Genomic DNA, 26,663 nt, shown 5'->3' on the forward strand with positions numbered 1-26,663 from the left:
GGCAGAGCATCTGGTGGATTCGAACTGTGCACCTCTGGGATTGTAGTTGCAGCTTCCTGCCACTAGGCCACCAGAGCTCCCCTAAAATCACATGTAACTTTCAAAGCGGGGAATTATCATAGCTGAAATAAAAAATATTAATACAACTTCAGTGTCCAGTGGACAAGCATATACTGAATTGGAGTCTTAATATGGAGTGAGTTAAAATAGAATATTTATAACAAAATAGTACAAACAAGAAGCTTACAGACAAGGACATTTAAAATTTTCAGTTTCAGTTGTAAATAAAAATTAATAAATAAAGTTATCATTCATTAAGAGGAAAAGATCCATTAATTTTTGCAAATTTAAAGAAAGCTGTAAACCCATAGATAAAAACTGCCAAAATTATATAGATACACCTAAAGACATATTGTTAACCTTTTTGGCCCCAATGTTGAGCCCAGCAACAGATGCTTGCTTATCAAATAAACAAGTAACAAAATATCCTAAGGGCAATATTTGCATGGAGAGAAAAGCTCAGAAAATAGAAGGATAAAAGTAAAGGGGAATCACAGGAGAAGAGTGGAAAGAGTGCTGTTACAATGTAATAATGCCACAAAACAAAATCTGCTCTGTAAACTCAATGAAAACACAATTTTTTTTATAAAAAAGCATATTGTTAGCAACACTATTAACAAGAAAAATTTAAATTAACCAGAAAAATAAAAGTATCTAATTTTATTTAAAGGAACATAGAGCAGTGCAGTACAACAAAATTGTTGCTAGCTTTTTCACAACGGGTTTGTGGCCAGAGTACAGGTGTTGGTGAATACCATCATAAAACGTAAGCCAAAATGGAAAAGGAGAAGACCCATATCAATATCGTTGTCATTGGACACGTAGGTTCAGGCAAGTCCACCACGACTGGCCACCTGATCTACATATGTGGTGGGATCAACAAGAGAACCACTGAGAAATTTGAGAAGGAAGCTACAGACATGGGAAAGGGCTCCTTCAAATATGACTGGATCTTGGATAAACTGAAAGCTGAACCGTAGCATCACCATTGATATCTCCCTGTGGAAATTTGAGACCAGCAAGTACTTACCATGTGACCATCATTGATGTCCCAGGACACAGAGACTTTATCAAAAACATGATTACAGTAACATCACAGGCTGATTGTGCTGTCCTGATTGTTGCTGCTGGTGTTGGTGAATTTGAGGCTGGTATTTTCAAAGAATAGGCAGACCCGTGAGTATGCCCTTCTGGCTTACACACTGGGTGTGAAGCAACTGATTGTTGGTGTTAACAAAATGGATTCCGCCAAGCCACCCCACAGCCAGAAAGAGATATGAGGAAGTTAGCACCTACATCAAGAAAATTGGCTACAACCCAACACGGTAGCCTTTGTACCAGTTTCTGGTTGGAATGGTGACAACATGCTGGAGCCAAGTGCTAATATGCCTTGGTTTAAGGGATGGAAAGTCACCCGGAAGGATGGCAGTGCCAGTGGGACTACACTGCTGGAAGCTTTGGATTGGATCCTGCCACCAGCTTGTCCTGCCTCTCCAGGATGTCTACAAGATTGGTGGTATTGGTACTTTCCCTGTGGGCAGAGTGGAGACTAGTGTTCTCAAGCCTGGCATGGTGGTCACATTTGCCCCAGTCGACGTTACCACTGAAGTAAAGTCTGTTGAAATGCACCATGAAGTTTTGAGTGACGCTCTCCCTGGTGACAGTGTTGGCTTCAATGTTAAGAACATCTCTGTGAAAAATGTTCGACTTGGCAGCGTGGCTGTTGACAGCAAAAATGACCCACCCATGGAAGCAGCTGACTTCACTGCTCAGGTGATAATATTAAACCATCCTGGCCAAATCAGTGCGATTATGCACCTGTGCTGTATTGTCACACAGTTCGTGTTGCTTGAAAGTTTGCTGAGCTCAAAGAGAAGATTGATCACCGTTCTGATAACCTGGAAGATAGTCCCAAATTCCTGAAGTCTGGTGATGCTGCCATTGTTGATACGGTTCTTGGAAAGCCCATGTGTGTGGAGAGCTTCTCTGACTACCCTCCTCTGGGTCATTTTGATGTCTGAGACATGAGGCAGACTGTTGCTGTGGGTGTCATCAAAGCAGTGGACAAGAAGGCTGCTGGAGCTGGCAAGGTCACCAAGTCTACTCAGAAGGCTAAATGAATGTTACCCATAACACCTTCCACCTCAGTCTTAATCCGTGGCGGAAGAACAGTCTCAGAACTGTTTGTCTCTATTGCCCTTTTATGTTTAATAGGAAAAGACTGGTTAATGAGCAATGCATCGTAAAACCTTCAGAAGGAAAGGAATGTTTTGTGGACCATTTTTTTTTCTTTTTTGTGTGGCAGTTTTTAGTTAATAGTTTTTAAAATCAGTACTTTTTAAATGGAAACAACTTCACCAAAAATTTGTCACAGAATTTTGAGACCCATTTAAAACAAGTTATGAGAGAGAAAAAAATTGCCAGAAGGTTTGCAAACCAAAAGAGAATGGAGTGATGTATTTGAAATATTAAAAAAAAAAAAAGCAGAGCCCCCATATTGGCACCCGGCCACCGCTTCCTAGCAGTGGAAATCCTGCTGACCCACTGTCTGGCTTCCAGGGTGGTCTTAGTAGAGGAAAACTGCATCTACTACCAGTAGCGTATTCCTGGTGCCGATGGTCCAGCAGGCAAGCATGGAGGATATCCTGGGAACAGGACATAAGTATTGCCTTAAATTTTCTTTGGAAGAAAGAAAACTCTGAATTGCACAGCAGATGTTCTTTACCCTCCAGCTGGACAAGATACTGCACCAGAAGTCAACTTCACATTTGAAAGAGAAATTAGGAAGAACCCAGATAAAGATGATAATGCATTTTATCAAAGACTCAAGTTCATGAATTAACCACTAGAAGCACAAAATATTCCAGACCGTTTTGGAAATGAAGCCAGTTCAGATTTAGCTTGGGTTGCCTGTGGTTATATAATATGACAGAATTCTGCTGAAAATATGTGCTATAAAATGGTAAAAATTCAAACTGTCAAGCAGGTGCAAAGAAATGATGACTTCATTGAGTTAGACTACACCATTCTACTGCATGATATTGGATCTTAAAAGATTATTCCTTGGCAAATACAAGTTCTCTGACACCCATAATATGGCACTAAAGTCAAACACAACAGCCATCTGCCGAAGTAAGCACAACTGGAATAAATCAGGACCCAAAATCTAGGGTAAAGTGTTAACATGCTTACTGATAATCTGCATTTACACCCAATTTAATCCAAAAGTGTCACTTTGTATAAATGTCTTGATTACATTATAGTACAGAACTATACTGATTCCATAATAAAAAGTTCACTGTAAAGACATAGTAATCACAGTATAGTCCAATATATAATCCAAAATGGAAAGCTTCAGTCCCCCCTAAATTAATTAATTAATTAATTAATTACAGTAAAAAAGCCCAACAGTATTATCTTTATGTTCTTTAGGTAGTCAATATATCCTTCAAAAAGGAAAGGAAAGTAAAACATGAAAAGCTACAAGAATCTGTTGGCAGTAGACCTGCATGACACGAAATTCTAAACAAAAATCTTTCAAGTTATCTCTCATATGTCATAGCTTACTTCAAAGTTAATTTTAATTTTTAAAAAATGTCTGAAACATAGTGTTCCGCTTCATGTCAAAAGAGAGAGCAAATTCTTCTGCTAGACTTTGGGAATGTAGAACAGTTCAGACCAGTGGTCTTGGGTGGTAAGACTCTGACTCTGCTAGTTTGAAGACTAAGAGAACAAATTAACCCACAGACAACGATGGGAGATAGACCTGCTCATCTACTTCCAAAAGTCAGACTACAAAACATCATTTATTGGATCAGTGACCTAAATGAAAAAGCTAAAACTAAGTTCTTGGAAAAAAAATTAAAACATACCTTTGAAATATAACTTTGTTTCATTTTTTTGTTTGCTACTAATGAGTAGAAATCAGATTAGATAAATAGGACCTCATAGAAGTAAATACTTATGTATGTCAAAGGATTTTATAAAATAAATAAAAACACAGCCTACCGAATGGGAGGGGATTATTCAGAAATTACTTATAACAGTAATATTTAAACAGTAGGCTTGAATAACTAACTCAACATCAGAAACACACACATTACATTTATGCAACGGGGAAGAAACATTACTAAAGAGGATGTTCAGGAGGCTGGCAAATGCATGAAAAGATACTCATTATCATTGGCCACTCAATAAAAACTCATTGTAATTGAGGTAGGACCATGCCTAATCCTCCAGTGGATTTCTGAGACTGTAAATTACACAAGAGGAAATTGCCTGTCTTTCTCTCAGAGAGTCACTGGTGGATTCAGATCACTAGAGATAATGTGAAACTTGGATTAGTAGCATAACTCCATATAAACTGGGCAACCAGAGCTCCCTCATTAGCCATTCTCACGCACTCACTTATTGCTGTGTAGTCAAACCCTACTTAATGGCTGATCCTCCAGGTCATTTTTCAGAGTTGTAAATCCCATGGTAAGAGATTGCCTCTCTTTCTCCCACAGAGCCACTGGTGGGTTCAAACCACCAGAGAGGGTCTGGACCACCTTTGACTTAGCACCACCACTCCTTACAAACTACTTCACCAGAGCTCCTTCATTAGAGAAATGCAGATTAGAACTACAATGAGATATCATCTGACTCCTGCTGGTTGTTAGGTGCTGTCAAGTTAAGTACAACTCTGTGAACAGCAGATCTGAACACTGTCCTATCCTCACCAATCTCTGACATACGTGAGACCATTGCTGCCGTCACTGTGTCAGTTCATCTGATTGAGTGATGCACACCTGTTAGAATAGCACTATTTAAAGAACAAAATGCATTGACCATTTTGTTGCTATTTCACTATTTTTTTAACTGGACAATTCATTGACATAGTTTATGTTCATCATTATGCATTTGTCATTAGTCGATGGCAAACTTTGCCCTATCCTCTGCTATTGTCATGATTAATACTGAATTAATTATGATTATTAGCATAGTAACTCAATTAAGAGCCATGAAGCCAACTTTGACTCACTAGTGACCCTGTGTACAACACAACAAAGCCCTACCTGTTCCTGCGCCTTCCTCGTAGTCTCTGCTGCGGCTTAGCCCATTATTGGAGACACTGTGTCAGTCTGTTTTCATTGAGCACCTTCCTCTTTTGTTGCTAACCCTCCTCCTTACCAAGCATGAAGTCTTTCTCCAGGGCCTGGCCTCTCCTAATAACGTGCCAAAATATGTGAGACAAAGTTTTGCCATCTTTTCTTCTAAGGAGCATTTTGGCTACATGTCTTGTAGATTTGTTTGGGTTTTTGACAGTACATAATATGTTAAGTATTCTTTGCCAGGACCACCAAAGACATCAGCTCATCTGTGGTCTTCTGTCCTCATTTTTCAACTTTTACGTACATAAGGCAATTGAAAATATTATGGCTCTGGTGTTAACACTGTATACAGCTGTACTTCTACCCTAAAGGCCAGCAGTTCTAGTCCACCAATTGTACTCTCTCGTTAAGATTTAAAGCCTCAGAGAACTAATGGAGAATGTTTTATTTAGAATTCTGAGCATCATTTAAAAAAGCCAAATGTTCATTCTGTTAAACCACTCCATCATTTTCAACATTAACAGTTCTTCCTCCTCTCCGTCCCATCCCAAAACCTTCCTTCCATGTTTTTTGGGGCTTGGCAGTTCAATGAAAAGTCCTCATGAGGTTCATGCAGTTGCCGATATCAGGCAGGGTTGCGGCAGGAGGCTGTCCCAAATAAGAGGAGATGGGGAGCCCCGAAAGCAGTCTTCCTTTATTGGCGTGCCAGGGCTTAGACTATGCTGCCAAGGGAACTATGGGTCACAGTTTGGGCCATCCCTTGTTTTACGCTTTAGCAAGTCTTTAATCAAAGCAGTAGTTTCCTTCTGTTCGTACAACTTCAAATTAACCTGAATGGGCTTAGGCAAGTCTAGTGTTTCCCATTTAGCATGTCCAGTCACCACTGGCCTCAGAATTGGCTTCCATTATCTCAGTTTTACAATATCTGGTAGAGGGAGTGTTCCCTAATTAAACACAGTGACTATAATAATCAATTAACTGAGCTTTGATAGAGTAAAATCTGAAGATATTAAGGGATAGAAGAGCTGTTTGTAAGAGAAAACTTTTGTCACCACAGAGGGAGGGTCTCTGTGAAGCAAAATCAACTAAGAGGCATTCTTGCTCTTTAGCACTTTATTTATTATTGTAATTTGAGATGGAGTATGTACACAACAAATTGGTTTTCCATTCATACACACACACACACACACACACACACACACACACACACACATATGTTTTATAACATTAATTTCCGTTCCTGCAATGTAACCACACTGTACCTACTTCCTTTTGTAGTTCTCTTTTTCTTCTAGCTACCCTTCTTGCCTTCTGGGGCTTACATGCTGTGCTTTTGAACTTAAACAATTCATTAGTCTAGAGTGCCTGCCTCCCTTGTGTTGTCACCTTATAGGCCTGACTATTGTTTGGCTGAAAATAGCACCATGTTGTTGCTGTGTGCCATAGAGTCAGAACCAACCCAAAGTTGACCGGGTTTCCAGAGGTTGTAAATTGCATGGGAGGACATTGCCCATCCTGTGGAGCTGTGACTTTTGTTCCAAGTTTGAAGAGTGACAAAAGACCATAGTCTCAGGGTTTTCTCCAGTTTCTATCAGACCAGTAACTCTGACCATGTGCATTAGCACTTTAAAAAGATTCTTTGCAGCAGTTATGCCCAGTATCTTTTGATTTCTTGACTGCTACCTCCACCAGCATTGATGGTGGATGCTCGTAAACTTAAATCCTTAACAGTAGTCGTCTTCTCTGCTTACCAGGATGTTGTCCTGTTGTGAAGATAATTGTTTTTCTTTATGCTGAGATATATTCTCTGTACTGAAATACAGTCTTTAAGCTGCTTCTTTAAGTGTTTCAAATAAGTATATGTATCTATTTAGTGCTAAGTATAATAAAACATAAATGACAAAAAAATAAACAACTGGTTACCTCTTAGATTAATCGAACACTTCATGGAATTGGGCTGTGGAGTCTTGAGGCAATGGTTTTATAGGAATAACTCATTTGATACAATGTTATTTGCCTTTGAGTCAGGACTGACCCATAGCTGACTCTCTAGCAGGTTTTTAGGGAATGTAAATTGCACAGGAGGAGAATGCTTATCTTTCTCCCTTGGAGCAGCTGGTGAATTCAAACCTCATGTCTTTTGGTAGTACAAGTCCTTACTACTTACTAGGCCATCGGCATTCCCTGTTTGGTGTAATGTAGTAAGTAAAATTGAGGTTCTGCATCCCAGTTTAGTAGCATCTGAGGTCTTAAACATTTGTGAGCAGCCATCTAAGATACAACTGTCACGAGTAAAAGAAAAGTCAAAAACTTAAACACCCAGAAGAAACTAGTCTACAAGATTAATAGTCTACACAAACCATTGCCTTAGAGAATTTTCTGAGACTATTGCCCTAAAATACTCTTTCTTACGCTGTGTTCTGCTTTTGTTTTTATTTATTTTAATTTTTGTTTTATACTGGTTTATTTATAAAATTTATATATATTGGTTTTCACACCAAATCTTTTCCATTTCCTTCAGCATCTCCCTCCTTTAAGTTGGGCAACCCTATGATTACCTCTGCCCCTTCACCTGTCCTCAGCCCTCTGCTCCCACCCTCCCCCCATTTGGACCCTCATTCTCTTTCTACAATAATGGTCTTATACAGTATTTGTCATTATGGGACTGAGTTCACTTAGCATAATACTCTGTTGTTCCTGCCAAGTTAGGTAGTAATTTACAAAATCATTGTTCTTGAATGCTATACAGTATTCCATCATATGAATGTACCATAATTTATTAATCCATTCTATCGTAGTTGGACATTTGAGCTGTCTCCATGTTCTTGGAATGGTATTCATGACACTGCTATGAACATTGGTATACAAGGCTTTGTTTGTGCCTCAGTTCTCATTCTTTTGGAGTATATTCCAAACAGTGGAAAGCTAGATCCTATGGAATGTCTGTGTTCAGCTTGTTGAGGAAAGGCCAAACTGCCTTTGAGACTGGTTGTTACTATTTTACATTCCAAAACAACAATGTATAAAAGTTCCTATCTCTTCACATCCTCTCTAACATTTATTACTTGCTGTCCTGTTAAACTTTGCCACTGCTACTGGAATAAGATGGGATCTCATTGCGGTTTTAGTTTGCATCTCTCTTATTGCCGGTGATTTTGAGCATTTCTTCATTTGTCTGTTGACCATCCTAGTATCTTCCTCTCTGAAAATTCTTTCCATGTTCTTTTACCCATTTTGTAGTTGTATGATCAGTCTTTTTCTGGTGGAGGTCCTGTAGGATTCTGTAAACTTTTGATATGCGAGAGACCTGTATCCAAAATGGTATTGCCAGATGTTTTTTCCTAGTCAGTAGGTTTTCTTTTCACCATGGTAGAAAATGTTTTTTATGAAAACATTTTAATCCTTGACTTGAATAGAAAGCATTCTATAAGATTACCTTTTATCTATGTAACAGATGGACTCATAAACAACATCACCTGTGACTACTGTACTCTTTTAAAGTATCTATAGGAGACCAAATAGTGAGCATTTGTTGGGAAGCAGAGATGAAAAGGTAAGGGCTCGAGGAAATGAGCTGAATGAAGACAGAACATCCAGAATAGAAATAATTGTGCAGAATGTAACTTACTGAATTAATTGTGTAGAAATTATTAAATGAGAACCTAAAAACTTTCACCAGAAATACAATAAAATACAACTTAAATGTTGTTCTTAAATCATAAAGGCGTAAAGTTTATGTAGTTGCTCCATTCTTCACACATGTGATCACTATAAGTTAGGATTAATTTGACAGCAATTCTAAGTGATCAGGAAAGAGACTTTAAACAGTACATGTGTTTTAATATTTTCTTTACATTTATTTAAAAGCTTAAACACATGCAGAATCTCAACAGACAATAAAAGAAGAAATGTCACATTTTTCAGGTCAGGATTCATTCTACAACTAATTTTTAAGTACATAAAGCCTTGTCATTAGACATACAAAGTGACTTTCATGAGTAAAGTCTTATCTTCCTGTTTTCATTGATTGAGAATTGCAACATTAAACCAATATTAGAAATGTGATTAGTGCTGGGAAAGGATAAGTCATGATTATTCTTAATGATGTTGTTGTTATGTAACATCAAATCAGAGCCTACTCATATCTGACCCTCCAGCAGGTTTTCTGAAGCATTAAATCACACAGGAGTTGATTACCCATCTTTCTTTATGAGAAACCTAATGAATGTGATATCCTTCTTATAAATGAAAAATCACCAGTTTATTGAGTCTCTAACAGTTACTTGAGATTGTATTATTTTTAGTCTTTCTTCAGCATACATTCTTTCGAAACTAATTTATACAGATGCTTGCTTGTCTTACTAATTTTAAACCCTTTTCACAAAACAGGAATTTTCATCTTTGAAACGAACTTGTCAGATAGTTGCCAAATACGGGAAGGGAGAAAAAGGGAAGTGAACAATAATAATAGTAATAATACTAAGTGTCACATACTAATAAATACTTACTATTATAATTGAGGAGGTTTGGTGGTCTAGTCATAAAGAGCTGTTATCCCAAAGGCATAATGTTGGATTTCACCAGCTGCTCTGTTGGAGAAATACGACAGTCTCCTTATGTGTGATTTCCTCCCTCTGACAACCATTGAAAGGTCAGCTGTGAGTCAGTTCTTACACGATGGTATACAACAACAGCAATATTATAATATTTAGTGGGTTAAGAGACAATGTATTATGTAATTTTATAAACTTTTACTCGTATCATAATAGAAAAACTAAGTTTAAAAGTATTAGACGTAAATACCATTCTCTTTCTAACATTTAATTATCAAATCCTTTAATGAAACTGGACCTTAGTTTTTTAATAAATAAATTCATTCTACATCTCACAAAGTGAAATCTAGAGTTTATTTTTTGTTCAGTTGACATATTTTTTTTCAGTTGACATATTTTTTAAGGAAACATAGCCAGTTTTTATCATTTTAACTGTAGTGTTACCTTATTCAGCAAAATTTATTTATCTATAGAAGTACTATAGGTAGTTAATATTCTGATATTCAGTCTTGTTATAGAAAATAAGGAAATGGGTTTTTTTCTGTATTATATTTTAAAATTACTTCTCTGTAGCTCTAATTTTTGTCACAACAATTTGTTTCATTTTTTAGTGAATGGTCTTCCCTCTCGAAGTCCAAGATTGGGAACTTCTGTGGATGACACTGTGGATACTCTGCTTCAGCGGATGGTACAGCATGAGGATCAAGAGTCCACAGAGAAAAATAGTGATTCTGTGATTGCCACTGCTTCTGTACCACCTTCCTCCAGCCCGGGCCATACTCATAGCAAGGAGCGCATCCTGGGTAAATCAGATAGCCTTCTAGTGCCTGCAGTCCCCAGTGACTCTTGCAGTAATAATAACATCTCTCTCATTTCTGAAAAGTTGCCAAGCAGCTGTTCCCCTCTTCATATCAAGAGAAGTGTTGTGGAAGCTATGCAGCGCCAAGCTCGGAAAATGTGCAATTACGACAAAATCTTGGCCACTAAGAAAAACCTGGACCATGTCAATAAAATTTTAAAAGCCAAAAAACTGCAGAGGCAGGCCAGAACAGGGAATAACTTTGTGAAACGCAGACCAGGTCGACCTCGGAAATGTCCCCTTCAAGCTGTAGTATCCATGCAGGCATTCCAAGCTGCCCAATTTGTCAGTCCCGAATTGAATGAAGAGGAACGGGAGGCAATGCACTTACGTCCTGATACTGTGACAGATGTCATTGAGGCTGTTGTTCAGGGCGTTAACCTGAACCCAGAGCATAAGAAGGGTTTAAAGAGGAAAAGTTGGCTGTTAGAAGAACAGTCCAGGAAAAAACCGAAGCCATTATCAGAGGAAGAACAAGAGAACACTAAAAGGTAATTACTGTGTACAGCTTTTCATTTTTTACTGTAGATTCTTTTCCCCCGTTCTTTAAAAAAAATGCTTATTTATGGCAATCCCAGATTACGAAAAAATTAAGAACAAAATATCCCATCTAGTAAACCGCTCACTTAATAGGTAAGATATTATGTTCTTATACTATACAGAGTTGAAATTATTACTATGATTGGAATTCTTTTTATTATCATACTCTTTGTGCATTCAATTTTTATCCTATCAGTATGTATATAAAGTTTAATTAAATTTCTTCCCATCTTGTAAATACATGATACATTTCATTTCTTCATAATTTTAATATTTATACTTTGTGATTTTTCTACAGTCAAATATTACCCTCCTAAAAAAAAAGATAATTTAATCCTTTTTATGTGTGTCTCACTAGAGAGACATATACTTAAGGTATATTGGTATTATGTAAATGGATTATCTGATGCAAATGCTCAATCTCACTACCATTGCAACCTCATCCAGAGAAACATAAATTGAAACTGCAACAAAAAAAATTTTCTTTGAGTAGGATAAGTCAATAGCTAAGCTTATTTTTTAAATTAATTTTAATGAATGTTTACAGAGACTTTGAATTTCCATTCATTCATTGTTGCATTTTTCTCCCTGCCCAAACTCCCCCCCCCCCAGTTCGCTCTTCTCTTTGAAAAATAAAAGAATGCACTGCAATCCCAGAGGTGTGTGGTTCGAATCCACCAGATGCTTTGCTGGAGAAGGAGGAACAATCTCCTCCTGTACCAGTCAGATCTGATTTGACGGTACATGCACAAAATAATAAAATTTAAAATAATAAAAGAAAAGTAAAAGAAAAATTCTTTGATTGTCCCTCCCCCCAAGTCCATTCCACTATGCTGCCTTCATTCTGGACTCCTGTCACGACAATAGTACCTAATCATATCCCTTTTAAACACGTCCCTAGTTATTATAACTTTTGACAATTTAATACAGATGAAATGTACTTTCTTAGTGTTCTTTCCTGTCTTATTTTTAATTATTTGCATATTGGAATTGATTGGCATTTTCTCATATTGCTTAGCTATTTTTTTAATTGCTCATTATAACTAGATTATTAACCCTCATGTGTGTTGTTGAACATTTAATGACCTTCATGGTTTCTTCCCATACATCAAAGAACAGTTAACTCTTTACTTATGATTTTCCATTATAAACTATACATAAGAATTTTTAACTTCCAAGTGTTTGGAGAGGGGAGAGTGGATGAAACTTCACCCCATATACTTTGGGCATGTTGTCAGGAGGGACTAGATGTTGGGAAAATATAACATACTGGGAAAGACAGAGGGGCTCCAAAAGAGAGGAAATGCCCTCAAAGGGATGGATTGGCAGTGATGAGCTCCAGCATGGTAGAGAGCACAAAGCAGAATAAGGCAAGGTTCAGATCTGTTGTTCATTCAAAATGAGTTGTGTTTGACCCAGTGGCATCTGACAATAACCACTCTTTCCTAAAGAATTTATAGGAATGTTTCACATTTCAAACAATACATACTTTTAACTGACTCGTTCAAGGAAACTAACTGCATAATAACAAGTTCAAGGAAACTACCTGTATAGTAATTAAAACATAAGTCTCTCTTCATTTACCTACCTTTTTTTACCAAGTCCCATTTGTCCCATAGGTAAGACTGCTAACAATACAATGTGGTGGTGGTAGTAGTGAACTGCCAAGTTGGAAACACCCATAGTTGACTCTTAAGTAGATTTTCAGAAACAGTAAATCACTCGTGAGGAGATTCCCCATCTTTCTCCTGAGGAGCATCTGGTAGATTCTAACTGCCTATCTGTGTGGGGCAGTGCAGTTTCTTGCCACTAAGCCACACGAGCTCCCTATAAACATTACAGTAGTTATCCATTTATACGTTTATACAAAATACGTACACATGAAAATTGCCATTTTTATAAGTGAGGTTTATTTTGTAACTCTCTTCCTATATCTGGAACATATTTTCATCAGTACCTTCTAAGCATAAGAAAGAATGCTCATCTGTGGTAAAAAAAAAGTAGTTTGTTTACTTATTCTTCTTTACTGTACTACATTGTGCTTTTTTATATTTGTCAACTCACATGAAATTTATTTTGTATTTTATGAAAGTAAATTTCAGAAATTTCCAAGACACTAGAAATTATCAAACAGTATAATTAATAATTAATGTCAAATGCAAATAAAATCTTGCTGGACTATTTAAAAATGTTAAAACAGCACATTGACACTGAACTGCAAGAATGTCAGGCTTGATTCAGCAGACGCTGTGGCACAAGCGCTATCTATCATTGCTGATGTTAGGTGGCTCTTTGCTGAAGTAGAGAATACCGGAAAGATATTTTCTTGTGTTTTACTAATTATGCAGTTTGACAATGTGAATCACAGCAAATTATGACTAACATTGAGAAGAATGGGAATTCCAGAATAATTAACTGTGCTTATGCTGAGCCTACATAGACTAAGAATCAGTTGTCCAAATAGAACAAGGGAACACTTTTTAAATCAAGAAAGTTGTGCATCAGGTGTGTATCCTTTCATCATACCTATTCAGTCTTTATGCAGAGGAATTATTTGAGAATCTGGTGTATATGAGGAAGAATGTGGCACCAGGATTTGAGGAAGACTCATCACCAGCTTCTGTTACACAGATAACACAACTTTGCAGAAGGTGAAGGCAACTTGAAGTACTTAATGGAGAATATTAAAGACTACACCTCAGCATCAAGAAAACAAAAATCTTCACCACTAGACCAAAAAACAACATGCTATTTGGAGAAAAGATTTAAGTTGTTGCCAATTTAATTTTACTTGGATCCACAATCAATGGAGGGAAGTGTTATGCAGGGAAAAGTGGAGGGTCAGAGATCAAGGGAAGACCCTCAGCATTATGGGTGGATTGACACAGTGACTTACCACAGTGAGCCTGAGTATGAAAGACATCATGGTGATGGTGCAAGAAAGGACAAGGACTAGATGTTTTTCATTTACAGGTCTGAGCTGTAGTTGGTTCTGTGGCACATATTATACATTTATAACACCATATTTCATAATCCTCAATTTTTTCAGTCTCCCTTATTTATTAGCCATTTTTTAAATTACCATGGTTTAGATAATATAAAATTGTACTTTCAAATTACTTAGGAATATTAAATCTACCTATATAAATTTTATAGTTAGATATATACAACAAAAGTCAGAATACAGCGGACTTTTTTTTCTTTCCCTTTCCCTCAGTATAACCAGCCAATTTATGATTGATGACTTATGTATTGAAGTCGTAGAATACTTGAGTGAAGGTTACAGAGCAACCTAGTCTTAGTTTTCAACTCAAAGAATGCTCTTTGCTTTTAGTGTAGTCAGAAAAGAACAGTATATGACATCGTGGCCATAATTCACTCAACATTCATTTTACTAAAAGTCACTTTAAACTTTTGTTTTAGAGAAATAACTTTAGTTCACATTAGCTTCTGTCCCAAAAATTGTTAATATCACAGCAATATTAAACTCTTACATTATATATATTTTTCAGACTATAATATGCATGCATACCAAAGGACATGCATCATACAGTCAAATCCCATGGACAGCTGTGATTTATACTTTAACTGAGCCTTAGTTGATGTGTTACATCAGTTGCAACTTACAACCATCATATATATATAGGCTTCCTAGGCTGTAATTCTTTAAAACTGACTGAAGTCTTTATCCTCAGGAGCAGCTGGTAGTTTCAGACTGTCAGCATTTTTGTTAGCAGTCAAGCCCTTAACCATTGTTACATAGTAGATATTTGCTCAATAAATATTACTAGATTATTGTGTTTCATATGTTGGGCTAAATACAGAGATGAGCACTTTATGAATCTTACAGGAAACTTACTTGATTTATCTGAGGAAGTAATTTAGCTAAACTATAAAGATTTCATCCATAGAAGTAGCACAAACTATACTGATCAATGTGAAAAGGCACAGCTGGTTCAGGCAAAAAGGCTTTTGTGGATAGAATACAAAGTGAACTTTTTTCCTTTTCCCTTGCCCTCAGTATGACCAGTAGAAGGTACCGTAATTCATGTTAAAGATTTTTTTTTCATTATGTGTGAAAAAGGATCCCTAGCAATTTAATGATTCCATAGTGGACTCTGCTAATCAGGTCAGCAGTTTCCATGCAGCAGCTGCTCTGAGAAAGATAAGCAGACAACCTTTTATCACTTTAAAGTTTAAGGTGCACCAAACCATAGTGTTTCCAGTTGCTTCGTATGTATGTGGAAGTTGGAAATTAATAAATAGTGCAGAAGTAGAGTCAGTGTATTTGAATTGTGGTGTTTGGTAAAGAACATCTCATATACCATGGACTGCCAAAAGAATAAAAACTCCACTAGTGGCTCCACAATAGAAAGCTGAGTGATCTACTCCCAGGAAACTTAGAGCCTCAGAAACCCAGTGGAGGGTCAGTTGTGAGTTGGTTCAATGTATTAGGAATGATATAAGCCAAAAGAACAAACTACCATGGAAGAAGTGCCACTTGAATGCTTCTTAGAAGTAAGGATGTGTACACCTGTGTTCGTAGTGGCATTCGTCCTGATAGCAAGAATATGGACACAGCCCAAATACCCGTCAACAAATCAATTGAGAAATCAGATATTCACACAATGGAATACTATGCAGCACTAAAGAATAATGATTTTGTAAAATACATGGAAGAGTCTAGAGAGAATTATGCTGAGTAAATTAACTCCATCTCATAAAGACAAATACTGCCATTATTATAAGGACAAATAAGACCATTATTATAAAAATGCAAAATAGCTAGTAAGATGTGTATACATGTCCAGAAGGAGAAGGAGCAAAAACAGAAGGGGACAGAAACAGGAGAAAGGTATAAATCACTAGAATAGCAGAGTTTAGTGAGTGGATGAGGGGGAGTGAATGTGAAAGATTCAATCAGAACATGAAAAGACGGTGTAATAATAGACATAGATCAATGATAACTATGTGGGATGCATGTATATGAATGATTGTGTGAAACACAATGTAAATGAGGTTTGTGTGTAGAACACAGTGGAAAAAAGAAAAGCCGTAAAGAGGTGAGACTTGGTCTTACTTACTTTGGATATGTTATCAGGAGAGTCCAGTTCCTGGAAAGGAACATCAATCTTGGAAAAGTAGAGTATCAGCAAAACAGGAAATCTCTTTAGGACAGTCGCTACAACAGTTAACATGCAGCAGATTGTGAGGATGGTGCATGGTAGTGTGGGGTTTCATTCTTTTGTGTATAGGGTCTTGAGTCAGAGCTGATTCAGTGGCAACTAACTCCAGTAAGAACATCAGTTATCTTGAAAACCCAATATAAAGGCCAACTATGTTTGGTACAATATATTTAAGTCTTAAAATATGCAAAAAGAAAACTCATGTCCATATTTCCCACATTCAGTTATTTATTCATTCTCTTTTAATTATTTGAGTGAAACTTTACTACTCATTAGATGTTAATTCAGGCATTCATGGATTTTTTTAAAAATAATACTAATTATAACTAATTAATTATAAACCTTTATTGTGTATTGCCTTCCCTTCACTCAACTTAACTAACTTTTCAAGATTAATTCTTTGTGTATACCTTTTCTTAACATTTCATAATGTTGGTCTTAACGCTGTAATTTTCCTTTTGTGACTAACTTATGTCACTCAGCATAGTTTGTTCTGGATTCATTAATGGTTGTGCAGTATTTTTCTTTTTTAATGATACATAGTGCTCCATTGTGTGAATGTACCATAGTTTCTTTAGACATTTGTCTGTTGAAGCACGTTTGGGTTATTTTCACCTGTTTGGTATTTTAAGTAATGCTGCAGTAAACATGAGTGTGAGTATGTCAGTTTGTGTTGCAGATCTTATTTCTTTGGGGTACATACCTAGAGGTGGGCTGTCTAGATTCAATGGAATTTCTAGTCTCAACTTTCTTAAGAAGCACTGAACTGCCTTCCTTATTATATTCCCACCAGCAATGTATTTTTGTTGACATGAGATGCTTTCTCATTATTTTTGTTGTTTTGATTTTCATCCCTCTAATAGCTCATAATCTTGAACATCTCTTTATTTGTTGACCATCTGAATATCAGCTTTGGCGAAGTGTTTGTTCATTTCTCTGCCCATTTGGAGCTGTTTGCCTTATTCTTATTCAAATGTTAACAGTTATCTGTAAATTTTAGAGATGAGTACCTTGTCAGGTGTGTCATTGCCATATTTATTTCCCCACCCCCATTCTCTAGGTTCTGTTTTTTACTCTTTGGAAGAAGTCTTTTGATGTACGTAAGGATTTCATTTTTAGGAGGTTCCAGTCATCTAGCTCATCCTCTATTGATTGTGTATTTTCATTTGTAATTGATAATTTATGCCATAGATTAGGGCTCCTAAGTTTGTCCTTCTTTTTTTGATCTTCGTGGTTTTAGGTTTTATACCTATGTCCTTGATCCATGTTGAGTTAGTTTTTCTGTGGCATGAGGTATATGTGTTATTCCCGTTTTCTGCAAACAGATAACCCAGTTTACCTAGCACCATTTGTTAAAGAGACTTCCTCCATTTAATGGATTTTATCTCTTTGTCAGAGATCAAATCCATAGATTGATGGATTTATTTTTTGGTTCTCAATTCTCTGTTAATGTCTATGTTACCTGTCTTTGCACAGTACTAAGCTGTCAGAATACTTTTAGCTATGTAGAAGATTTTGATACAAAGAATTGTGAGTTCTACTACTTTGTTTTCTTCTTCACTCTACCTTATCCATGATCTTTTTCCATTAGGGTAGTTGGTAATTACTTCTTTCAACTCTTTGAAAAATGATGATGGGTCATACACAGATTTCTGAAATTTTTTTTCTTTACAAAAGCATTCTCAACTTTGATACTCTTCTCTATAAATACCACATCTCTCAGTCTCTCATACTCTGTTACGCCCATTTTAAAAATAAAACCAAGATTCATTGTTGTTGAGACAACAGACTCAGCTAGCCTTCCAGCAGGTTTTTGAAGGATGTCCACTGCACAGGACATTGCCTGTCTTCCTCTCATGGAGCCACTCGTAGATTCGAACTACTCACAAGCGTCTTTGCTTTAGCAGCACACCTTCTTAGAGGCTATGCCACTAGAGCTCCCTTTATACTTTTTAGTTTATTTAAAAAACAAAACTCATTAGCTTGGCTGTTCTCTCCTTAGATTCGCCAGCTTATATCACAATACAGAAAATACCCCTATACTGAAAGTTACTGATTTTAATACTTAACCTTATTTTTATTTTTTTAGAAATATCAGTCTTATGCAAACTTGTGGCCAGTGTCTCATAATAGTTTTATAAATTAAGTCAAGTTTTCTAGTAATTGACCATATTTTCAATAGTTTACAGGAAAAGTTCAACTCAAGTACCAGTTAGTCCAATTTGGCCACCTGAGGAAAACCCCAGATACCTTTTAAAATAGCCATGATTGTTTTTAAGATAGAAACCATGTACAGGGAAAAACATTTTCACAATAAAATTATCTTTAAACTTTTCTTTCTAGCTTTAATGAAGCAGCAATTGAGACTCCCAGTCCTCCCGAAACCCCAGAAAAGCCTCCTGAACCTGAAAATACTTTGCAGCCTGTACTCTCTCTCATCCCAAGGGAAAAGAAGACCCCTCGTCCCCCAAAGAAGAAATATCAGAAAGCAGGGCTATATTCTGACGTTTACAAAACTACAGAGTAAGTAGTATAATTTATCAGCTGACATTTTTCAAAAATCTTTTATTCCTCCTTGGTTTTTTAAAAAAAATCCTTTGAATATTAAAACCACAGTATAAATGTTATACACAAAAAAGGTTCTCACAACAAATACTTAGATGTCAGCAATACCATATATGACATTCTATATGGAGCTAATTGATATTTATCTTTTCTCTGCCTTTCAAGATTATGTTCCCATAATTTGTACTCTGAAGAGATTCATTAAAATTAATAAGAATATCACTGTCTCGATAACTGATAGGAGTTTGGAGATAATCTGCATTCATTCATCATTAATTGAGTGCTTTTTATTTACTATTTGTATTATAAGTTGAGTAAAAACCTAAGAGTTTCATATTCCTATAGAAAGAATGATAAAATTGTGTTCTACTTGACAGTTTCTGAAATTCAAATATATCATAATTAATTTTCATTGAGAGAAATATTTTATTGAATTAAGTTTTGGAAATTGGTAGAGAAACATATTTCACATAGAGAAGGATTACTTATATGTAATAAAAATTCAAAAGTTCAGTATTTCTGGGAGCTCTGGTGGCCTAGTGGCAAGAAGCTGCACTGTAATCCCAGAGGTATGTGGTTCGAATCCACCAGATGCTCTGCTGGAGAAAGAGTGGCCATCTCCTCCTATTCCAGTCAGATCTGATTTGATGGTACACACACACAAAAAAATAACATTTTTAAAAGTTCAGTATTTCTTTTTCTTTTTCTTTTTTTTTAATTTTTGTGTGAGTGTACCATCAAATCAGATCTGACTGGTACAGGAGGAGATTGTCCCTCCTTTTCCCGGCAGAACATCTGGTGGATTTGAACCGTGTGCCTCTGGGATTGTAGTTGCAGCTCCTTGCCACTAGGCCACCAGAGCTCCCCAAAAGTTCAGTATTTCTAAAATACAGTGTGGCTTGGGGCAATGACAATTCTTCTGAACTGACTGACAAGTTTGGTGGGATTTTTTTTTTTATACAGGAAGTGAAAAGTGCTTTTTGTGTTTTAAAATGATAAAAGTGTGTGAAATTAGCAATAAAGTTTCAGCACCTTTCTAGAAAAACTGTGGAGAATTAATTCAGAAGATGCTAATGACAGAAGCTTTCACAGGATCATGAAGTCTTAAAGGCCTGAACTTAGACAAAAACAAATTTAAAAAATAAGATATAAAAGGAAAGGTTAGATATTTTTTCTTGGAGATGGAGATGATGCTAGGAAGAGTGGGAGGTTGAGAAAAGAGAGGAAGACCCTCGACCAAGTGGATTGACACAGTGACTGCTGCAGTGGGCTCTTGTGTGTTAGGAAGTATAAGGATGGCACAGGACAGGGTTATGTTCAGATCTTTTGTTCATCTAGTTACTATTAGTCATACTCGATACAGCAGCACCTAATAACATCTTGAGTTAATGTGATTAAAGTGATTAACTTGAAGACTACAGGTGGAGAGAGATCGCCAGCATTTCTTAGAAATTTTCATGTGTCTTGGCATTAGTCTTGATCTGAATCTGTGATGTTCTTCCCATAGTGACCACAGGTCTAAAGGAGTCTCATCTCTTCTTTCTGGTGGTCAGTTCCTTCCTCTGCATTGTTTCTCTCTTGATCTCTCACCATACAGACCACAACTCAGATACTCTTGATTTATATTGGATCATGGCTGTGGCCTGCGTAAGGGTATTACATCTCACATCATGAAAGATGAATACATAACTACAAGTCGCTGATACTCAGGCTCAACAAAGTTCACACATATTTTGGTTTTGTTGTCCTTGAGTGCCATTGAATTATTTATAATTCATTAGTAACTCTTTGAACAACAGATCTAAACCTTGCCTTCCTCATCCTCCTCATAATCTCTGTCATTCTGAAGTGCATTCTGGCAATTATAGTTTAAGTCCATATTGTAGAGGCTCTGCCTCTCTTTCACCTTTTCTGGTATGATGCCTCTCTCAATCCTCCTGAAAATAAGCCCAAAGTCCTTGAAACAGTTTACCATCCTTGCCTCTAAGGAACAGTCTGGTTTCACTTCCTTCAAAATTTGTTCATTCTTGGCAGTCCCCGGTATTGCCAACACCACAATTACCAGTTCTTCAAAGCCTTCAAAAGTTCATCAAAGTTGTCAGTTCTTCTTTCATCCTTATTCATTGTGTAACTTCCAGGTGCATAGAGAGCAATTGAAAAGATCGTGGTTTGGATCTAGTGTACGTTAGTCTTTAAACGTAATCTTTGCTCTTTAAAACATATTTTAGGAGGGATACTTTTTAATCAATAACAGGTTTTACATGGATTTTATACATACTTCTTAGTTCATGAAAGTACAATCTCAGTTACACTTCGTTGGTTTAGGTGCCAATAATATGAAATTACATTTTCCCAAATAATGAAGGCTTTAAAAAAAATATCGTTCTGGTGATATAGTGGGGGTTAAGTGTTGGACTGCTCTGTGAAAGATTGGCCATTCAAACTCAACAGATACTCCATGGGAGGAAGATTTAGCAGTTTATTAACACCTGTAATGATTTACAACCTCAGAAACCCTTTGGGGCAGTTCTACTCTGAGTTCATATTGTTGTTGTTGTTCTTGATTGCCTTAGTCAAGGACGACATAGCAGCCCTATGAACAAAAGGCCTGAAGGAGTTCACTATATGAGTAAGAATTGCATTAGTGGCAATAAGTGGCTTAAGATAAACATAATTTCCATTTCATGGAAAAGAAACTGTACTGCACGGTTCAGGGCTAAATTAGTGTAGTACAGTGCCTGCCAGATCTTAAACAAACAAAAAGATCTCAGCAGCTGATCATAAGGCTGTTGAATTGATTCTGATTTGTTGTCAACTTCCATTAGATTTCCACAACTATAAATCTTTCTGGGAAAACACTGCCCATCTTTTTTCCATTGACTGACTGACCCATTCAAACCACCAGTCTATTAGTTAGAAGCCACAGGAACCTAGACTCTATTTTTAATTCCTTTCATCTAGCTCAACATTTGGCTTTTATTCGTGAGTTCACATCATGTTCATTCATGGGATATTCATTATAGACAACAGAAAAGGGAGTGCAAACATGTAAGGAAAATAAAGGCCTCATACTTATGCCATAGTGTTCTGCCACTACAAATTAATAAAATGGAACATGTAATTTGGAAAGCAGAGATCCCAGGTCCAAAATATGTACTCCACTCCATACTTTTCTTGATAGTAGTTCCTGTGGGATTGCCTCTGTCACACCTCTAAGGATGGCTAACCTGACCCATCCCTGTAGTAGGCCACAGGTACTTTATTACATCTCTGTGTGTACCAACCAGTCATTTTGTGGGAATTCGGAGGCTGTGGCTATATACAAACCACTGTTTCACAACGTGTTATATTTTATATTTCTTTTTTTTACTAATTTTAATGAAAACTTACAGATACTTTGGATTTCCATTTATTCATTGTTGCATTTCTCCCTGCCCCGCCAAGTACACACTTCTCTTTGAAAAGTAAAAGAAAAATTATTTTATTGTTGTACAATCCTTCCCCCCAGGTCCACTCCACTATGCAGCCTTCATTCTGGACTTCTGTCATGACAATAATACCTAATCACACATCCCTTTTAAGCAGTTTTCTCCCTCATGTGTTTTAGTGCAGTATGCATTATTTATCTCATCTTTCTCAGTCTCCCCTCAACCCCTCTGTCAGTCTGCTTTTACAACAGTGGCACTATGCAATATTTGTCCTTTTGCGACTGAGATATTTCACTCAGCATAATATCTTCTAGAGTCACCCATTTTTAATAATATTTCATGAGTTCCTTGTTTTTCAGTGCAGTGTAGTATTCCATTGCATGAATATACCACAGCTTCTCTGTCCATTTGTTTGTTGATGGGCACTTAGGTTGTTTCCAACTCCTTGTTATTGTGAACAGTGCCGCAATAAACATTGGTGTGTGTGTATATGCTTGGGTGGCAGTTATGGTCTCTTTGGGCTATATTCCCAGTAGTGGAATTGCTGGGTCGAATGGTATCTCTATTTGCAACTTTTTGAAAAAGCACCACACTGCCTTCCACAGTGGTTGCACCATTTTACACTCCCACCAACAGTGAATAAGGGTTCCAGTTTCTCCACAACCTCACCAGCATTTGTTGTTTGCTGTCCTGTTAAATTTTCCAAGAATAATATATTTTTCTAAGGACTGGTGTCACATGACAGCATGTCCTCAACCAAGTATGTGAGACAAAATTTCATTATCCTTGCTTCTAAGCAGCATTCTGGTTGTACTCCTTTCAAGACAGACTTGTTTTTTCTTTTGGCACTATGTTCATGGTATATTCAGAACTGTTTGCCAACACCACAAATCAAAAGCATCTGTTTTCCTTCAGTCTTCCTTATTCATTGTCCCAATATGCAGGAAGCAGTAGATAAAACTATAGAGCTTGGGTCAGGTCTATCTTGGTCTTTAAACTGATATCCTTGTTCTTTAGCACTTTGGCGAGGTCCCATGCAGCAGGTTGGCTCCATACAATATATTGTCACCATAGATAATGCTTTTGGATCCAAGTAAAATGAAATCATTGACAGTTTCAATCTTTTCTCCATCTAGTATGATATTGCCTGTTGGTCCAGTGGGAAGAATTTCATTTTCTTGATGTCGAATATAATCAATATTAAAGGCTGCAGTCTTTGATATTCTTAAGTAGTACTTCACTTTCTGCAGGCAAGGTTGTGCCATTCGCAAATGTAGCTTATTGACGAGTCTCTAGTCCTGATGTGCCATTTTTCTTCATAAAATTCTACTTCTCTAATTATTTTCTTAGTAGACAGAATGATTAAGTATGGAGAAAAGATACAACTTTAACCCAAAACATTTCTGATTTTAATCCATGCAGGTACACCCTTGTTCTGCTCAAAGAACGGCTTTTTGGTACATATTTCACATAAACACATTTCAGTGTGCTGGTATTCCCAGTCTTCTCTCTGTTGTTGCTATATGCTATCAGGTTACTTGCAACTCTTAATGACTTCATGTATAACAACTCTGAACCCTGCTTTATCCTGAGCCAGCCTATCCCCATTACCCTAGTTACTAAGTCAGTCCATCTCATCGAGGGTCTTATGCTGGCTCTACACCCTCCAAAGCATGACGTCCCTCTCCAAGGACTGGTCCCTCTTTGCAGCATGCCCAGGTTATGTCAGACAAAGCTTCAGAATCTTTATCTCCAAGGAGCTGCCTGGTTTCAAGACTCCTCCAGAACCACAGCTCAAAGGCATCAATTCTCCTTCCTCATCCCTAGTCATTGTCAAGCTTTCTGATGCCTAGCAAGTAATTGCCAAGACCATGGCCCAGATTGGGTACACCTTATTCTCCAGACTGCTGTCATTGCTTTTCAGTACTCTGAAGAGGTCCCTGATAGCAGATTTTTCCAGTGTAATTAGTCTTTTGATTTCCTGGCTGCTGGTACCGGGAGTGTTGATTGTGGAGCCAAGCAAACTGAAGCTGTTAACAATAATTTTTTATGATTTCACACAGTCAAATGCCTTTGCAGAATAAATATAAGTGAACTTCTTTTTGGTATACTATACTTTCATTGTACCAGAAGGAACTGGCTGACACAGAAGAATTTCATTAAATAACATATGAGCAAGAGCCTTTGGTGATGAAGGAGGAAGTTCAGGTTGCTCTGAAGGAATTTGCAAAAAACAAGGCTCCAGGAGTTGACAGCATACTAGTTGATTTATTTCAACAAACAGACACTGCCCTGGATGTGCTCACTAAGTTGTGCCAAGAAATCTGAAGGACAGCTAGCTGGCCAACTGACTGGAAAAGATAGATATTTGTTCCCATTCTAAAGAAAGGTGACCCAACAGAGTGCGGAAATAATAGAACAGTATCATTAATATCACACGCAAGCAAGATTCTGCTGAAAATTATCCAAAAACGTTTGGAACAGTATGTCAACAGAGAACTGCCAGATGTGTAGGCTGGATTTAGAAGAGGTCGTGGTACTATCTAGGGATATTATAGCTAATATTAGATGGATCTTGGCAGAAAGCAGAGAATACCAGAAGAATGTCTATCTGTGCTTCATTGACTATGCAAAAGCTTTGTAAATTTTATTTTATACTTTTTCGTGTGTGTGAGTGTACCGTCAAATCAGATCTGACTGGTACAGGAGGAGATTGTCCCTCCTTCCCCGGCAGAGCATCTGATAGGTTTGAACCATTCGCCTCTGGGATTGTAGTTGCAGCTCCTTACCACTAGGCCACCAGAGCTCCCGCAAAAGCTTTTGACTGTGTGGATCACAACAAGCTGTGGCTGACTCTGAGAAGAATGGGAATCCCAGAACATATGATTGTGCTAATGTGAAACCTATACTTGGACCGTGAGGTGGTTCTCAGAACAGAGCAAGGAGACACTACATGGTTCAAATCAAGAAAGGGGTCTGTCAGGAATGTATTTTGTCTCCATACCTTTTCAGTCTGTATGCAGAACAGATCATCCGAGATGTTGGGCTGTATGAGGAGGAATGTGGCATCACGATTGGTGGAGGAGACATCAACAACGTGTGTTACACAAATGACACAACCCTGCTTGCTGAAGCTTGAGAGAAGGACCTTAAGTGCTTCAATATGGATTGAAGCTCAACATCAAGATAACAAAGATTCTCACCACTGGGCCAATTGACAGCATCAGTATGTATGGTGAAGAGATTGAATTAGTTAACAGTTTTAGCTTATTTAGTTCCACAGTCAACGCTCTTGGTAACAGTAGCCAGGAAATCGAGATGAATTGCATTGGGAAAGTCAGCTGTTAGGGACCTCGCTGAGTATTGAAGAGCAATGACGTCAGGCTAGAGACTCAGGCGCACCTGATCTAGGCTATAGTCTTCGCACTTACGTGCTATGCATCGGAGAGTTCAGCACTGACTAGGGATGATAGAAGGAGAATTGATGCCTTTGAGGTGTAGTCCTGGAGAAGAGTGTTGAATATCCTATGGACTTCTAGGAGAACAAACAGGTTTGCCCTGGAGAGGGTGAAGCCAGAATGCTCCGTGGAATCAAGGATTCTGAAGCTTCGCCTGACATACTTTGGGCATGTTGCAAGGAGGGACTGGTCCTTGGAGAGGGACATCATGTTTGGGAAAGTGGAGGGACGGTGCAGGAGAGGAAGAACCTCCATGACATGGATCGATTCTGTGACTGGAGTGGTGTGAATGAGTATGTTTGAGATGGCTAGGTTGGCACAGGATAGAACGACGTTTAGGGCTCTTGTACGTAGGGTCGCTATGAGTCGCAAGCGACTTGATGGCATGTAACAACAACACTTTCAGTCACGATCCATCAGTGATACCCCACTTTCCATAATGTCTTCTGAATCCAACTTGTTTCTGGAAGTTCCTTTTCAATGTATTGTTCCAGCCATTTTTTAATACTCTTCAGCAAGATTTTACTTGAATGTAATATTAATGATTGATAATTTCCTTACTGTAGTGGATCACTTTTTTGGAGAAGGGAACAAATATGCATCTTTTCCAGTTGCTTGGCCAGTTGGCCATCTTCCAAATTTCTTGGCAAATCCATGGTTGCATCTGTTTGTGAAAACATCGATTGGTATTCTTTAAATTTCTGTGGCCTTACTTTTTACCATAGGAACTCTAGTGGTATAGTCTGGAAGATAGTATGCTGCTAACCCAAAGGCAGTGCTTCTGACAATTCAAACCTGCAGGAGAACTATGAATCATCTCCTGCCTTGGGGTCTAGGCCTCAAAAACCTCGGTTGGGTCAGCTATAAATCATTTCTGACTTTAACAGCCATGAGTTTGAGATTGATTTGGTTTTATTTTTT

At 37.4% G+C, this 26,663-nt stretch overlaps 1 protein-coding gene and 1 pseudogene across 1 annotated transcript in view; both read left to right on the top strand.

Moving 5' to 3' along the window:
• ASH1L (ash1 (absent, small, or homeotic)-like (Drosophila)) overlaps positions 1 to 26,663 on the top strand; it is a 313,081-nt gene that overhangs the window by 186,342 nt on the left and 100,076 nt on the right. Inside the window, 2 exon segments of the mRNA XM_006895786.1 lie at positions 10,318 to 11,056; positions 18,635 to 18,814. Of these exon segments, the coding sequence (XP_006895848.1) occupies positions 10,318 to 11,056; positions 18,635 to 18,814 (919 nt within the window).
• On the top strand, positions 1,483 to 3,211 carry LOC102849270 (annotated as a pseudogene).

Source organism: Elephantulus edwardii, unplaced genomic scaffold (assembly GCF_000299155.1).
Source record: "Elephantulus edwardii isolate Elephantulus edwardi_28Jun2011 unplaced genomic scaffold, EleEdw1.0 scaffold00176, whole genome shotgun sequence".
NCBI lineage: Eukaryota > Metazoa > Chordata > Mammalia > Macroscelidea > Macroscelididae > Elephantulus > Elephantulus edwardii.